Genomic DNA, 17,732 nt, shown 5'->3' on the forward strand with positions numbered 1-17,732 from the left:
TTGACCTGTCAGTTAGAAATATCGAGGCTGAACGATCTACGGCTCCTCGATCGATCTTAACTCGCAGGCCTCTTCTCCTTGACACTCTATGGCCATTTCCCTTCTATCTCTTATTTCTTTTTCTTTTCACTCTTTCACACACTTTAATGTCCTTTTTTCTTCTCCTCAATGTATATTTTGTTCATTGTTCACAGAGAAATAGATGCTTGTTAACCCCAATGTGATCTTTTTCTCCCCACTGATAAATGGTCTGTAAAATAACTGAGCTGTCTTGTCTCTTCCCTTCGTGTCTCCACAGTTCTTCATCCTTCTTCTGCTTATCTTCTTCCTGGAAATTCTGTCCATCATGCTTTTCTTCATCTACCAAGACGAGGTAAGACATAAGCGATTGCTCTCATTATGTTAGCCTATATCCTGTCATTTTCTCCACCTGAACAAGATAATAACAGGCTGCGGAGAGACTGTCCAATTCCCTTCATATGTCATGTAGACTGCTGACGTTTCAGATAGACGTTGGCATGTAAAATGATGCGTCTCAGCAGCAGGGTTTGTTTTTGAAGTTCATGCAAGCAGTGCAAGCAGTAGAAAAGAGCATGCCAGCTGACATTCTGCATAAACGATGTTTTAATGAGATTTTTTTGTTGTTGTTGTTTTTACTTTGGTTGATGCACAAACATCTTTGGGGAGACATCTTTGGGCTACGGCCGGAAAAAAATATACACTGTCACAATTTCCTGTACTTGTTAGTAAATCTCAATTTATCTCAGCTCATCCATTTTGGATGATTTCCCCTGTAAATAAACAAGTCAGGCAAAAGAAAAGAAAAGGATGAGCTACCCCTCTCCTAATACAAATTTGTAATCTCTTCACATTTTCAGCTAAGGTTTTAATAATGCATTGAAAGGGCATGTTAAATTCCATCCATCCTAATCTTAATTAAGGGGTTGAGGGCTGGATTTTGGGTTTTGGAAGATTAATGCAAAAGCACTGACAATGTGTCTTCTGTTCTGTCCATAAACATCTATTGAACACAGAATGACAAACATCACTTTGACAATGGGTATTAGTTGGATTTTGTGAGATTAGTGAGATTAGTTCGGTGCTGGGGGAAAGGACATTCCCAAAATAAATCTGCGTTGATGCAACCAATGACTCAGAAGTTTTAAAATATGGTCCAAGGCCTGCTATAACAACAACAAAAAAAAAAAAAACCTGTCTTCAGTCCCCTGAGGATTATGTTTCGTGTTATTTTGTGTTATCTTGTAATGCAAAACTGCTGTTGCCGCTGTCAGAGGACCACTATGACTCCTCACATCAGCACTTTTAAGTACAATCAGATTCTTAACAAACAGTACAGCCTTGACTTTTTGCAATAATAGAATCAAAAGTCCAAAGCACAGTAAATGACCAGTTACTGAATTATATACAACATGTCGAGCAGTAACGACAGCTGTGAACACATGACTGCTTTTGTATATTTTCATGATTTATCTTCTTTAATTGATTAATTGAACACTAATAGAAACTGATAGCATGTTTCTACTGAAATGAAATCCTTTAGAGGGAGTGGGTGTCCTGTAATGAGGTGAAGATATAAAGTACATTAAAAAATTCCTCAGGTGTTATAATTCCATGAAGTGTGCAATATATTGAGCATCCTTTACAGACAAATAATTGACCACTGCCAGATGGAGGGAATTCAAAGCATGGTGGCCCTTCATAAATCACCAGCAATTCTCCTCCACTTGCGCTGCATTATTCATGTGCTGAGACTAAGAACATTATCCCCAAAGATTTAGGCCAAGGCCAACTCTGTGTAATGCCTTTGTACATTTTGGTAAATAACAACCTACTTTGATATTTCTAACTCGTTCTGTCTGAATTATAGTTGAGACCATAGACCTTGGTCCTGTATGTACTTTGTTCTGGCTTTTATCTCTTTGTTATTGTAATTCTGGCATGATTATATTGCCTAATGTGTTGAATTTCCATCACAGTGGTGTAACACAATGAATATTTCTGGACCGGCATATTCTTCTGGGATTTCAGCCAATCAGCAGTGTTCTGTTTACCTTTTAATGAATGTTGACTGCTGTCACGCCTCACCTTTCCTTTAGTATCTGTGTTCCCTGATGTTCAGTGCACCTCATTTATTCAGGATCTGAATAATTCAGTTTCATCTACCCAGGAGGCAATTAGCGACAGAACCAAGTAAAAATTTAGGGATGGTCTTGATGTTCTGCAGAGCTGGTGCACTGAGGGAAATCACTGACAGTAAAAAAATGGGTGTCCATTACTTCATATACCATTGATATTTTTTAAAAAAGCAGGAGGCAATTCTCTGAGTTCATTCTGTCTTTTAAAGATGCAGTATGTATGAATCAGAAATTCCTTCTCGTTAATGACACGAGTGGCCGTTGAGTGAGCTGCAGTTAGCATCACGTTGCTCGTGTGTGCTCCATCAGCGCGAGCGAGCAGCAGCGCTAACATTAGCCACCTATAACCACAATATCACAATATATTTCACATGCTTTGATGTAATGTTAACTCAACTGTTCAATAAGAAGAAAGCCAGCCCGGGGTCGGACGTTTGCGGACCCCATTTCTAAGCTAACATTACCAAGTGTTGCACCCTGTTGGCGCTGTAGGGGGACGGTAGATAGGCAAGGCACTCGGGAGCGCGCATTAACGTCACATCCTTTGGAATTTCTTGGCAAAACCGTCCTGAGTCCTTTACACAGAATTCAGTCCACAGGCTGTTATTGGCACCTGAGAAAGTCAGGGAAGGTCTCATTTTATTATTTCTTCACATTCTGTTGATGATTTTAGTTAATTTTTTAAATGTTTTCAACTAAAATACTTACATAATTCTTATTGCACCTTTAAATTGTTGAATGTGTGCACTGCTGGAAAATTGAATAAAACCTCTACAGTGTAATATCACAAGGTATATTTCATAATATCTTTCACTTTTCTTATGTTGCAAAGAAATATCTTGACTTTTGCGTATTATGTGAACTTAAAAAGTCATTGAGGTATAATGTTTTCATTAGGTTGCGTGCATGGCTGCTTACCAGAACAGGTGCTGCAGGTCCAAACTGATAAAATGATCAAATAAAATGATCAAGTCTTTTCAAATATTCAGCTGCACTGACAAAAAGTAATTGAAAAACAACTTGTGAGCATTTTCTAAAATATTGCCCCTTTGATTAAAGTCCCCCTCCCGATGAGCCCACTCTGATTTCCGTCAGCTCCAGAGGCAATAGTAGTCAGATTTCATGTCTTTTTCTCATTATTTACTCAAAATATAAACTTCTCAAAAACATCTGTACATGTTTGAGCACAGAATATGCAAGTTGACAACGTGAACAATCTGTGGAACAACCTTAGCAACAAAGACTACAGAACTGACGGTCATTAGTAGGTATGTGTGAACAATCTGATGTCCTTTTGATGAGGAAGTAGAGGTAACTTTGCAAACAGAGCGTCAGTGTAGGCAGTAACCCTGGCTTTTGACTTGAAGGCGGCATGTTTACATACATGCACCTCAAGTTTTAGAACTTTGACTATGTTTAATATTGACATCCAACATTTTATAACAATATATAAATGACAGAAAATCACAAAAAGCATGTTATGTCCCCTTTAAGGTTAGGAAAGCTCTTTTTTTTACTCTTTACTTGCCTTGAAACCGACACAAGTGTGGTTGAAACGTAGGTTGTATAATAAAATCATTGGAGCTGAATGTGAGGTCGTCTTTCCTTCAATATATACCAATACCATGACCAGCACCTATCGTGTGCATCCACCAGTTAACCTTTGCTGACAGGAAACATTTACTGTCTGTAAATAAACTTACAGAATCTAATATTTAAGTCACAAACTTTGCACAGCCAAACATTAATCTCTATGACTGTGCTATAAGAAAGTCACACAAACAAAGCTCATTTTTATCTGCTTGAACAAACAATGTCTACTGATATTTTTCTTGAGAGAACAGTCTGCATCGAATACAAACAAACTTTGATTTGGGGATGGTTGGATAGTACTGTATGCTTACTGTGCCAACACTAAGTCTTGTTTTGAGCATCAATACTAGGAGATACAGAAAAGGGATTTGTCCCCTGATTTTAATTTCATCAGAAACTGTGTCTGCGAGCAAGGTTTTGTTTGTGTAATCCTCCAATATGAGTGCGATATTCTGGTCACTCTTTGTCTCTCTGCTGCTGTTGCGTGCATGCATGCAGCGTTTACCTCATTAGTTTAGGGAAGAAACACACACAAAAGTGGACTGATTGCCACATGTAAGAGGAGCATCATTTTGCAGTATTGCCACTGATTTGTTGCAAAAAATAATGACTGTTCATTATAAATAAAACATAAAATCTCTTTAAAGCAAATTCAAAACATTAAAAACCCTTTAAAAAGAGTAAAACTGCACGTTGCAGCATCGTCTCAAGCATTGTGTGATTTAAGCAGTTGTAACATACGGTAGATTGAGGATGTTGAGGCTGAATATAATGCAATGTTTGAATGTTCAGAAATAATTTAGAGTGTCTTCAAAGTAAACACCTAAGGTATTGATTATTTAGGGGGAATCTACTTTCAGTACAGTGTGATATAAACAAACTAACTAGGTGAAAAAGACAATTAACCCAGATAGACAGTGAAAACATGCATACAAATATTTTTGGACCCAAATATGAAATCCTTTTCAGCATTCGTTAGATTTTATCTTCTTGGATTTTTCCCACAGTTTTTAGAGCCCTAGTTTATCTCTGATTATCAAGCCATGCTGACTTTCACCTCCTCCATCACCATCATCACCATGGTAACTCCCTGGAAGCAGTCCTGCAGTTGGAACATAAGTCAATGCTATTCCTCTAGTATGCAAAGCCTTCCAGATACCATAACTTAAAGAGCTAGAGTGCAGCGGTGGGTGCATGTTGATGAACTCCATCGCGGGCTTCAGGTATGGTCACGCTCAGTGGTCCGGTTTATTACACCTGCTTTAGACCTGATAAAAAGCTCCATGACGCAGCTGGAAGCTACTTCAAACAGCTCACAGATCTTCCACGCACCTGAAACAGTTTGTTTTACTTTGTTGGTTCCTAAGAATGATGAAATGGTCCAATGAGGTTAATGTCATTGAAGCCAGTGGGACTCAAAGTGTCAAAGTGAATAAAAATAAGTCAGAGTCAGCGGTGTGATATTGAAAATTGATGTATGGCTGTTTCATATTATCTCTCCACATGGATTTACAGCCTTGTCCACTTTGCCTTTATTATCACCTCAAGGGAATATTACTCCACCACACAAACAAAGCAATAACAACAGCAGACCACGAGCAATACAGTATTTAAGGATTAGGAAACTGTCAACAATAGTGTTATAAAAACTATCATTCGCATTATATTATTTTTTAATCGTGGCAGTTGTAGTAGTGTAGTACTGTAGTAGTAGTAGTGTTGTGGGAGAGATCTTATCTCAACAGCCCTATAAGGTCTCTGCATTTGTTTCCTGTTCATTTTGAATTATATTTGAATTATATATCATTTTGGCTCTTAGTGCATTATGCATGCATGTTTTTGTATTTGTGCATATGCTTTTACTGTCATTTTTGTATTGAATCTGCTATATATATTAAGTTTTGCTTGCTTTCCTCGTAGTACAGATGCACTTCAGTCAGCTAACTCATGTGGATCAGCACTCAGTACCGTATGTGTGCAAGTCAACCGTAAAATTTTAACTCATAAAGCCGATATAAGACATTATCTACCCTCCACTAGAGACCAGAGTTTGTTATGAGTAGATGGAGAAACCCTGCAAAATAACTGTAACAAGCTACAGTATATAGGAAATTTGCAGAAAAATCTAATGCAGGCCATAATACTCATAATACTTCGACCCGAGTGTGTATACTTTACCACATTATAAGTGAACAGCATGAAAGCATCATAAAACATATGGCAAAAAAACAACCAACAGCAAAGTAAACTCAGCCACTATAAGAAATTACTTCCAATTAATACCGGTACAAATACTTCACATGGTACTTTTACTGCTATACTGAGTATAGCAGCAGTGATAGTAATATTTGTGATAGTCATGGTATTAGTGGTAGTAATAGCATTTATGGTATTAGATTCAGATTTATTCCCTCATCAAACAGCCTGAAGGGATGTTAAAAGGTCTCAACAAAAGCACAAATAATTGAGTGAACACTGGGAGCAAATCGAAAATGCTGACACTGAACATGTCAATACAGGTAATAGAAATTATCGGCCATTCTTGCTCTAGAGCTCCCTGGTAGGTTACCCCTGAGGTGTATATAAAGCTGTTATGCAAGTATATTGATAGGACTTGGAGTCTGTTATATAAATGATCCAAAACCAGATCAATAACTGAAACGTAAGGTGTTTGAATGCACTTGCGTGATTTAAAGGGCTAATTACATTAGAACCCCAGATGTTCACCGTGAATCGCTCCCCCTTCGTGTACTTATATTAGTTTATACTAGTTTATTAGTTTTATATCAATATACTGTGGAATTAAACCAAATATCAATGTTTGCTCAGACGTAGACCACACAGTCAGTTCATACTGTTCTGTATGAGCAGCTGAGGAGACGTTCATCAAAGAGATATCTATCAACTATGATCACTCTTTGATTGAAGATTCCAATCCAATACCCATTTGGCACCAACAGTGATACACTGGATACATCTGTATCTAGTGTGATCTTGGAGTTCAAAAGCTGAGTGCAACAAAGGCCCCGTAGCCAAAAGGTTTGATTTTGACATTGATGGGTTAAAATTAAAGGGAAAAGTCTTCCGTCAGATATTCCTAAACTGCTTTGTGTGATCAGTCTGTGATGTTCAGTGGAGTTCTCTTTTGAGGAAGAGTTGTCATTCACCTTTTTGGTATCCCGATTTTACCCCCACTTATTCTATCTACTCCTGCTGGGGATTTCCTGAATTCCCAAGATTGTCTTTTGATCCATCTGAGAACAGATTTTACATTTAGAGAGAAGAGTAACAAATGGCCATAATGAAGAGAGTTTACAATATAGAAAGAGTGAGAGCCGTGCCCTTTACGGAAAAGGCAACACGTCTTATGATTGTGTTACATTATAAACTATTCCGGGTACTTTAAGAGGAGAAAATTGTCTCTCTATCTCTGCCAAAATATACTTTTGGTCTTTTTGCTGAACATTACTAGAAAATGACATGTCTGGAAGTCTATGTTCTTTCTGAGGCCTTAACATTAAAAAAAAAAGGAAGTGCTCAGAAAAAATGAAAACTTAAAATCTACAATTCATTGAGAACTGAGCAAAAATCCATGAGCTGATGAACATCATTTGGTATGACTGAAAGTTCCAGAACAGCTATTAAATGGACCCTGAGATGATATTGTTTCCCCAGCTACTGTTTACAAGGTCAAGTATTAACTTTGAAACTCAACTTTATGTTTTTCTGTTGCTTTAAAACCAAAAAATATATAATCTGAGACTCCACTTATAATTATATGATATAAATCTAATCTATATATAGATATCCTTATACAATATCTAATAATATATATAGATTACACTGCTAAACCACATAATGGGTCCAGAAATTCAATACCAGTAGCTTTTTTTGTATAGTGCAAGTTGAATGTTGATGTTGTGGCATCCTGTTTGCTCAAAGGTTCAAACCTGAATACCAACCTTTTAGTTTTATTTAATCTGAAACTGTTAGCGATTCCTACTTGGCATCAATTGCTTGAACACATTTGTATCCTTATTTTTGATCTGATGTTTCCTTATATAAATCAAAATTTTGGTATTTTTCCATCTTTATATGAGTTTTTCAAGGGGTGAAATAAGCAGCATAAAGGAGGAGGAGTCGATTTAAGCTGCCAATATGATCAATACTGTGTGATAAACATAAGAGGGGGAGGAAAGTAAGGCTGCAACTAACCAGTATTTACATTATTGATTTATCTGTCAATTATTTCATTGATTAATTGATTAGTTGTGTCAGCTATGAAATGTCGGATAATGCTGAAACTGTTTCTCAAAGCCCAAGACGCAGCTTAAAATGTCTTGTTTTGTCAATAACCCAAATGTATCCATAACGTGTTTATTTACTATCACAGAGAACTAAAGAAACCAGAAAAATATTCACATTTATGAAGCTGGAAAACGATTAATCGGTTATCAAAATAGTTGCCGATTAATTTTCTTTTGATTGACTATTAGATTAATCAACTAATCGTTGCAGCTCTACAGGAAAGACAGTAAAACACACACACACACACACACACACACACAAAGGGAAATAACATTGGATTCAAGAACACTATGAGTCAGGATCAGTAACATCAATTAGCAGGATATTTGCACAAAGAAGTAATTAATTCTCCATATAATTTTGCTAATTTCAGACTGTATTTCATTTAGTCTATCTGGTTTGTTTGACAGTAAAACTAAATTAAATACTTTTGCATCTTTCCTGTACAAATACATGTTTATATTCTTCACAGAAAGGTATCAAAAAAAGTTAAATGTTGCCTCAGTGTCATATTAGCAGCATATCAAAAACGTTCAAATGTACCCAACCTCAGTACACGTCCTTTTGACTTTGCTTTAATGAAAGAGTTCATACTTCATAGATGTGTTTTGAAAATCTGTTTTTAGGACTGCATCACCATTTTCCTCCTCATTCCCCTCTGTCACTTTCAAAGGATAAAAAGATGCCAACAAATCACGTAGGGATACATTAAAAAGCCAATCATCCTGACACTGCCCTGCTGCATCTTCATCATAACATGAGCCTCATTTCAGAGAGTATCTGCAGTGTAACTTCATCCTGCTATGATCGTTTGTGTCCTCACCTCTGCATGATGTTAGGTCAATCCAGGATGAGGTATTGCCTCTGCTGTCTGGTCATGCAGCAGTAGTAAGTGTGATTTGCTATCTGCTTGTGTGCTTTGGGACGAGTCAAGGTGAGGTAATGCCGCTGTAAAAAGGTAGTCGTGAAGAGCTATGGTCAGGTTGGAACCCCAGCAGACCTCATCCACTAACCCAAAGGCTAGTGGAGCTGTTAAAATGAATCATGGCAACTATGCCGGCAGATGTAGTGGCCATGTTTGTCATTCTGATGGTGCCATTTGTAAAAGTTTGAAAATGCCTGCTATTGAAACATTGGTAGCACTTTATTTTAACCCCCTTTGCTTAGTATAAGCAGTATATAAACAATTAATAAATAGTCTAAACACACTATAACACATTATAATATAACTTGTAAGCAGAGAGAAGAACATTTTGTGTCTCCATGGCGACTGCACAAACTCCTTACTTATCCTAATCACTTATACACAGTGTTGGACAAGTAACTTAGAAATGTAATCACTTGTAATGTAATCAATAATTATGATACTTTAATTACACTAAAGTTATTAGTTACATTTATCGTAACTTTGCTTTCATTTCTCAGTCCAGCTGTCAAAGGCGCCCTTTAAATAACTTAAAGTAGAGTAGTGCTGCAATTAACAATAATTTTCAATATTGATTAATCTGCAGATTATTTTCTATTATATTCTATGAAATGTTAAAAAATAGTGAAAAAAAATTAATTCACAATTTCTTAGAGGCCACGGTCTTCAGTTAGCTTGTTTTGTCTGACGAACAGTCCAAAAACCTTAAGATATTCAATTTACTGTCATATATGACAATCAAAAAACAGCAAATTCTCACATTTTAGAAACTGGAACCAAAGAACATTTCCCTTTTTTTACATAAAAAATGACTGAAACGATTAGTTGATTATCACAATTGCTGCCAATTAATTTTCTAATCAATTAATTGTTGCAGCTCTACTTCAAACCCTCCACACCCACCTGTCACATCTTCAGTGTTTGGACACATATAGAAGAAGAAAATGTGACGTTGTGTTTTAATGAGCAGCCAATCTACAGTTTGGAGGTATTTACTGACCACCAACAGCTAGTCGGTTGACTACAGAGAACTACAGAACTAAACCAGGTGGTTCCTGAATGTAGCCTTACCAGTGGCTAACTTAAGCAAGCCAGCTGAGTAGACACAACATGCACATAAATTATCTTCAGAGTTACGTGGAGTCTAATTTCTCCTCTTTTGGTGGCGGCTAAACGTGTCCTCACATCTCCAGCAGCCACATCAAGCTAGTACGTACCGGACCAGTCTTGCCACTTAACACCAACAGATCAAACTGACATCATCCCTCCATCAAACTTCAAACCATATGAACACTGAAAGAGGTTTCCCTTGCTGTAATCAATCCTCCTGTTCATACTGGCTATTAAAAGATCCCCTTCAAATGTGCTTTCAATACATCTAAGTTTATCTGAAGCTAATATGAGGATTCAGCAGTCTGAGTTAGTCATATCAAGTGGATATCTGCTACATTTACAGTACTTTTAGCATCAAATTTCCTCTTTGTGTTTCCCTGTTGAGCTGCGGTGGAAATATAGTAACAAAAGGAAGGACTTTGGCACTAAAAATACTGTAACGTTGAAAGATATCTACTTGATTTGACTCATTTAAACGACTGAAGCTCAATATTAGCTTCAGATAAACTTTTAAGTACATTTTGTGCACAGGAGGTGCATTATGAAGGGATCTTCTAATGGTCAGTATGAACAGGAGGATCGATTATGGCAAGAAAAACATGTTTCAATGTTTATTTGGGCACCTGACTGTTGTTGTTTTAATGTTTTAAGACAGACTTGAAAAATTGTGAACCCGTCCTTCAATGATGGTTCTGGGATTCAGCCATCATGAATGTAATCGATTGCACCTTTACTTTTCCCATCATGTCAAATGTCTGCTGTGAAAAAGGTCTATTGAGTTCAACCACAGGCCAGTTTTTTCAGCTTTGTTCACTGAGGACCAAATGTTTTTTTTTACAGACGCAGTGGATACACAGCCCTACACGTTTTCAATATGTTTTGTTTGTTTTATGTATTTCAATCAATTTGAGAATAAAGCCATTTGGCAAGAAATCACATATAAATGACTTTTATACCAGAACGTATTTTATGTATTGCATTATAGGAAGGGAAGGTAATTCAAAGTTTATCCATATATGAAAAAAAAAGTGCCCTGCTTCATTTATGGTTGAATGAAAATACTGTTGTTGTTGTTGCCTTAGAAAAAAAAAGTCATCAGAAAAAGTAATTTCTTTGTATACCACCTGTGTTTGTGAGACACAAATGACTAAATAGGTTAAAGTTGAGAAACTGAAAATGTGTTTGAATTCACGTGGTACTTGTTTCATTTAAATTAATTTAAATTCCTTCAGTTTGTAAAGGAACTGGTCTGCTGTATCCGGTACCTTCTTCCAGACCACAGCAGGTAGAAAAGGCTGTTATCCAGGTGGTTGTGATCCTTAATGATTCTCCTAGTCTTATTATTGCAGTGCCTGGTGTAATTATCTTTTAGACAAGGTAAAGCACCACCTATTGTATGTTCCTCCAAAGAAACCACTCTCTGCAGGGTCTTGCGGTCCTGTTCGGTGCTGTTTCCCTATCAGGCAGAGATGTTCCCTGTCAGGACGCTCTCGATGGTGCAGGAGTAGAAATTCCTCAGTATTTGAGGAGATACCCAGAATTTCCTCAAGCATCTGAGGTGAAACAGTCTCTGCCTTGCCTTTCTCACCACCGAGACAGTGTGCAGCACCTGGGTCAGGCCCCCGGTGATGTGTCAGTCTCACTCTCACATCACCTCCTCTTCCCCTCCTCCACTTCCAACTGTTTTAAGACTAAACACAGGAAATTGTGAAATAACTTGATAAGGAAAAGGGGGAAAAAAAGGACGCACTGGTGAACAGACTTTCAAATGCAGGTAAAGTGCAACCATTCATGTGACAAAACAAACTACAAGCATCATATATCTGAATTGCAGACATACAACACGTGAAACCCGATTAAATACCCATTTCAAGCAGGATAGCTCCACTTTCTCCACATCATTACTGTTCCAGCATCAGCCGTCAAACATTTAAGCTTGTCAAGATATCAAAATGCAGCACCCCTGTCTGAATATATTTCAAGGCTGAGAAATTTTCATTTCATGTAGACTGAAGAAATGAAATTAGATAAACACCCCTGGCTAATCACATTACTAAAATACACCCACGTCAGGGCAATGTTAATATGAGAGAAATTGAGATGATCGTCAAACAGACAAGATATTTGTTTGCGGAGTCTTGGAATATATGTGACAAGGGAATGTGCAGTTTGAGATCTGCAGATAACAATGCTGAGGAGTTGCAACAACAGTAATTATAAGTCATTTAAATTGCAATCAGGCCTAGATGCACATATTATGAAGGGACACAAGAGAGTGAAGCTCTGCAACAGGAAGAAAACTGGAAAATATAAACACTCCTACAGTTACATTTGAATAAACATGAAAAAAAAAAACATGACGTCAGCGAGATACGGGAAGAAATTGAACACAAATCAAATGTTCCGGTTTCAATTTCACCTCTCAGCAGGAGCAAAAAAATTTTTTTCCTGTGAAACACAAAAGCTTTTGCTCAGTTGGTGGTGGACTGCCAGGTGTCTTGTTCCTCCTGCTTCAGATTATTCGGTCTTCTTCAAGACATGAAAAACAAGCTCGGCTTTATGTTCTTGCTTTGTGCAATTTCTATATAAGTGGGTTTAGGGTTACAATTTGAAAAAAAGGTTTTGAATAAATAACAAATTGCGTGTGGGTTACTTAGCTAAAGAGTTACATATTGCAGTTTTGTTGCCTCTTTCTGGTTCATGAATTCAATAAAACAGCACAATTTGAGGGGTTAAAGGGTTACACTTGAAATACAACAAAGGGCTCCTTGCAGAGGTTGAAAACCCACTCACAAACTGTGAAATATTAGCCTGAGGTGAGTAAACGCTCTGCTGTCAAAGGCTTCACAGGTTCTGTAGGACAATGGACAGAGCACTGACAGATTTCTGCTGGGAAATCACAGTAGGAGTAACAGTTCAACTGTGCTGCTTTGAATAAAATGAGTCCATTTATGTAAAAACTGCAAATTATTAAATTTGTCTGTTTTTACCATGTGCCATGATTAAAGACACTTCTAAATCCTTTTTTTTTTTGCCAGATGTAAATTAGTTTTGGCAAATCTATCAGGCTTTTTTTCTCTCTCCTGTTCAATTCCAAAAGTAAAATAATTCAAAGAATTTTAATTGTGTTGATAAAGGGAAACCATCACTGTGAATGAGAAGCCACCAGTTGCCACCGAACTACAAAGGGGTTCTGTTCATAGTTTCACAGTAGCACATAGTTAATTTGTTGCTTTTCCAACTAATTATTTCAGCTGAAGAAACGCATTTTTCGTGGTTATTTCAGGACTCGCCGTCTGTCAGTCACAACCCAGTCAAGCCAGACGACGAGCCGAAGAGAGATGCTTCTGCTAATTTAAATTTTACACTATTCATATTTTATTTTCACAATATTTTCTAAATTATTCAAAGCCTGCAACATGACATATGCTTCTCACTGCAACGTCCGTAACTCACCCTTTTAGTCATGGCAGGGTACTTAAACCGTCAGTGCTCTACTCACTCTTTTGCTGTCGTGCCTGCTGCCCGACGCTGTCACTTACTGCCACTGCTATTCATGTAACGTTTCACCAACCATACCTCCACCCCAGCATCCACTGGTAGGACTGTGCATTGCTCAAGGTGGGAAGATTTTATCATCACTCACTGCTGTACTGAGCTTGGTTACAATGTGATAGACTCCAAATATCAACACTTTACACATTCTGCATTCACATAATAATCTTTTTCACATGTTTGACACTACAACGACAGAATAACTGTAGATAAAAGGTTATAAAATATAAAAATCTACAGTGATGTTAAACAGTTCAGCACATTTTTCCTCAGGGAAAATGTAGCCGTAGTTGTCGATAGCCTAGCAAAAGTATTTCAGTGACGCATCAAAATAGTTTCATGCGTCACCTCCGAACTCCTTCGTAGTATCAACAACATGGAGAAACAGGCCACAAATACACAGATCTCGGCGTTGGGAATGAGTCCAATCATAATGAAAGTTTTCCTCTGAATCTCAGAGATAATGAGTCTTGACCTTGTGTTATTGTCCAATATCTTGTCCAAGATCATTCAGTACCACCTTGATTAATCCCGTTCAAGTATCATCCCTTATAACCTCAATTCTGCTAGTTCGCTACTTTCCCCCCGTTAGCGGCATTGATTGTCTACTCACATGGTTTGCCAAGTGTTAATCAAGAACTGATTAGAAGCAGAGGAGGGAAAGGAGTTGGGGTTGTAATTGATTTGCCCCAGCTAAGGACTGAGATTAGTCACTTAAAGGGGAATGCCACACATATTAATAATTTACGTATGTTATTGCTGTGCCCCAGGACAGAATTACAAGTCGGAGACAGAAGCCTTAAATTTGTGACTCTGGTATCCCATTTATTATCTGAGGAGCACTACCAGATTTCACATCCCACTTTACAAATTTAAAGGTTTCCTGAAATTATAGCTTTACTGAAGAGCTGTCAAAGTTTGCAAGTATTGACCGATTTGTCCTGAGGCACAGGAATAACATATGTGGATTCTTTAGAAGGGTGGCATACCCCTGTAAATCCTTTCCCGAAATGTACTACAACACTTCCAAAGATTTAAACTCATATCCCAAGCCAGGGGAAGTAAAGTGCAGCAAGTCAGACTAATATAGTCTGTCTGCAGTCAAAATAAATGTCCTTGAAAAACGTTGACTTTGGTCCAAATTGGTCAGAGTCCGGGGAATGTAATCTGGGCTCCGGCTCCCTTGGAGGAAGGATAAAATGAAAGCATTTGCAGGAAACTAGCCCTTGCCAATAAGCGTGGGCACCCAATAGGTGAGGAAACCCCGTGGGACATTCGGGTACTTTTAGAAAGCACAGAGATGACTGGGTGACAAAATTACACATATTTGAAATGACTGAAACATGACTTTTTAAATCAAACATTTTATACAACCTTGATTTGGGATTATCTGGAGGTACAAAGCCGCCGGCATTGTTGTGATGAATTCTAAACTCAAGGCAGCAGTTTAATCTATAAAACAATGATGTTAAAAATCCTCCTTTTTTAGAGCCGGTAACGTCATTGCAGGAGATGAAGTAGGACATGTTTTATGCAGTTTGGCGTCTCATAGTGAAATAATGTGTTCACGGGAAATCCACAGAGAGTATGATCACAGATTTTTCCTCTTTTTTTTTAATGTCTTTATCTACTTTACTGTATCTCTGATTCTGTCTTCCTCCCACATTTATGACACAAGGTAATGGATATCCACTGTTTGGAGGAAGCGGGTAAATTGAGGCATTTTTCCTCTCATTATTTCCGCTCCTCTGAAAAACCTTTCTTGTGTTTCTTTCAAACATAATGTCCTTCCTCTCGGGCTGTCACAGATAGAAAGCTCCCTTTCTTTGCTTGCTTTACTGTCAGTGTTATCTTTGCACGGAGTCCAGTGGTCATATAAGCACTCCATCTGCCCAACAGTGTACACAGGTATGCTATTATATATTCTGACCTTCGTCGCTCTCTGGCTCATCCTCTCCCTCTCTTTCCCTGTTTACTTTTTTTTCCTGCATCCACTCTCTTCCCCACCTCCATCTCTCATCCCCCTTTTTTAAAATCCACATCTCTCTGTCTCTCCTCTCCTCTCCTCTCCTCTCCTCTACTCTACTCTCCTCTCCGTATACATCTCATCTCTTATCTCTCCTTCTATCCCTGCCATATAAATAATTGATGGCCCATCTTTGACTCGCCTGGTGTAGTTAAAGGGCGACTCAAGTCCCGAGGACAACATCAATACTAAACTAAAAGTACAGCTGAGGCGTATTCACAGTCTGCTTGCCACACTTTCAGTCACTCTTTACTAATGACCTACTTAAATTTGAATGAAAAATATTTTTCTTTTTATTCCTCTTTTTTTTTTATTAGCACAACTTCACAAGACTGAGGGCTTTCTCCAGTCCACTCAAATGGGATATAAGGACTCCCTGTGCTTACGTCAGTTTTGAGATAACTTGCATGTTGCATTTTGCCAGAGTTGTGATATCATGCAGTGGCTTATAGCACCAGTAGAAATCAGATCAACAGTTCTTTATTGTTGCAAGAAATTACTTTCTGTGCCATTTGTCTTTTCATTCAAAATTCTCTTTTATCTCCGTCTCTTCGAGGCATCCAAATGATGATTTTTTTATGTTTACAGATCCTTATGCGTCATCTAATTTTTTGTGTATGCATGATAAATGTGTCCACAATATATGCAATAAATATATTTCAGGCAAAATGGTGTGCATACTTAAAGCGGCTATAATTGATATTTTCTATAACAACAATATAATAATGTATCAATATAATTCAGTGTGTAATATCAGAGGCGTCGCTCGTAGTGTTGAACCTACAGAGAATTATCAGCAACTCTGCAGCCCCTCTCAGCGTTACGGAAAACATAGGTTTCAACTCCCTCCTGTGTAATTTATTCAATATTTCCCAGTAAATAAAGTATATACAAAAGCATACACATCCTCCCCCAGGATCTCATAAACAGTAGAGCACGTTATCCCAACATCCTCACACATCTGTCACCAGGGTTTATTGCATTAAACACACTTTGTTATTAAAACACATTCATGAGAGCAAAAACAAAAAAAACAGACTATTTCAAGACAAAGACAAAGAGACGGATTGATATCAGGTGTAGATGAGTGTTTATGTCATAATCTGTTCATGTTAGTTCAGCCTTTTTTCTTGATTCCCTCAATATATCTCTGTCTGCTCACTTTCAGCTGATGTATTTACCGACTACACATGGCTGAACACATGGTTGAACACATGGCTCGTGGCTAATTTTAATAGCTTCTCACAGAAATTCAGGCCTGCAGGCGTGTTTATGACCTTTAATAAATGTGTAATAAAAGCCTTATGTGGCGACTTGCGTTTTACGATGATGGAATCACCTGCCGTGCAAATATCATATTTGTTAAAATGGATGTTTTCTTCATGTGATCTCCTACATCACAGATGACGGGAAAAGAATGTCTCCCCTAAAATCTGTGACTGTGATTACACTAAAAAATTAGAGGACGTAAACAACCATTCAAGAAACGATTCTCTAATTTACTAATAACTAAATATTTCAACAGTATTATGAATCACCTTTTAAAATTAGCATGAACAGCTAATTAACGCTACTTGTTGTTTTTAATTAAGTGGATCCTGCAGCCACATGGCCCATTTCTTACCTCAAAACTTTAAGTTTTGTTACTTTCAAATGAAATTTTATCTATTAATTTCTCTTTTTATTACTTTGACTGTGCCAATCGTCGGCATCTATGTGTATCATGTGCTGCAAATAGATACATAATGCTCAGACTGAAGAGATAGAGAGAATGTAGCTGGTGCATTCATTAGATTGCTGAGCTAATAGCCTATAATGGATAAAATAAAGCAAAAATATAGCTTCAGGTCATAGGTTGGGTTTGGGTCTCAAATTTGGCAGTACCAGTTGGGTTCAGGCAGGTTTTAGACACATGCAGAACTCCATGTAGAGTGTTCATAGTTAGTATTAAGTGCTGATAAAATAACGAAGCACTTACTAGAACTGAAGGAGAATTATGACAGATACTAAGAGACATGAGAGTGTGAGATATGTTGGAACAAGAGCAATTAATATT

At 37.6% G+C, this 17,732-nt stretch overlaps 1 protein-coding gene across 3 annotated transcripts in view; it reads left to right on the top strand.

Annotated features, from left to right (window-relative positions):
- The window catches only part of tspan4a (tetraspanin 4a), a 145,121-nt gene that overhangs the window by 106,045 nt on the left and 21,344 nt on the right, over window positions 1-17,732 (top strand). For all 3 annotated transcript variants that reach the window (XM_044355138.1, XM_044355128.1, XM_044355118.1), the window contains one exon: window positions 299-373. In XM_044355138.1, the coding sequence (XP_044211073.1) occupies window positions 299-373 (75 nt within the window). The remainder of the gene's footprint in view (window positions 1-298; window positions 374-17,732) is intronic.

The sequence above is a fragment of the Thunnus albacares genome, chromosome 1, assembly GCF_914725855.1.
Source record: "Thunnus albacares chromosome 1, fThuAlb1.1, whole genome shotgun sequence".
Classification (NCBI taxonomy): Eukaryota; Metazoa; Chordata; class Actinopteri; order Scombriformes; family Scombridae; genus Thunnus; species Thunnus albacares.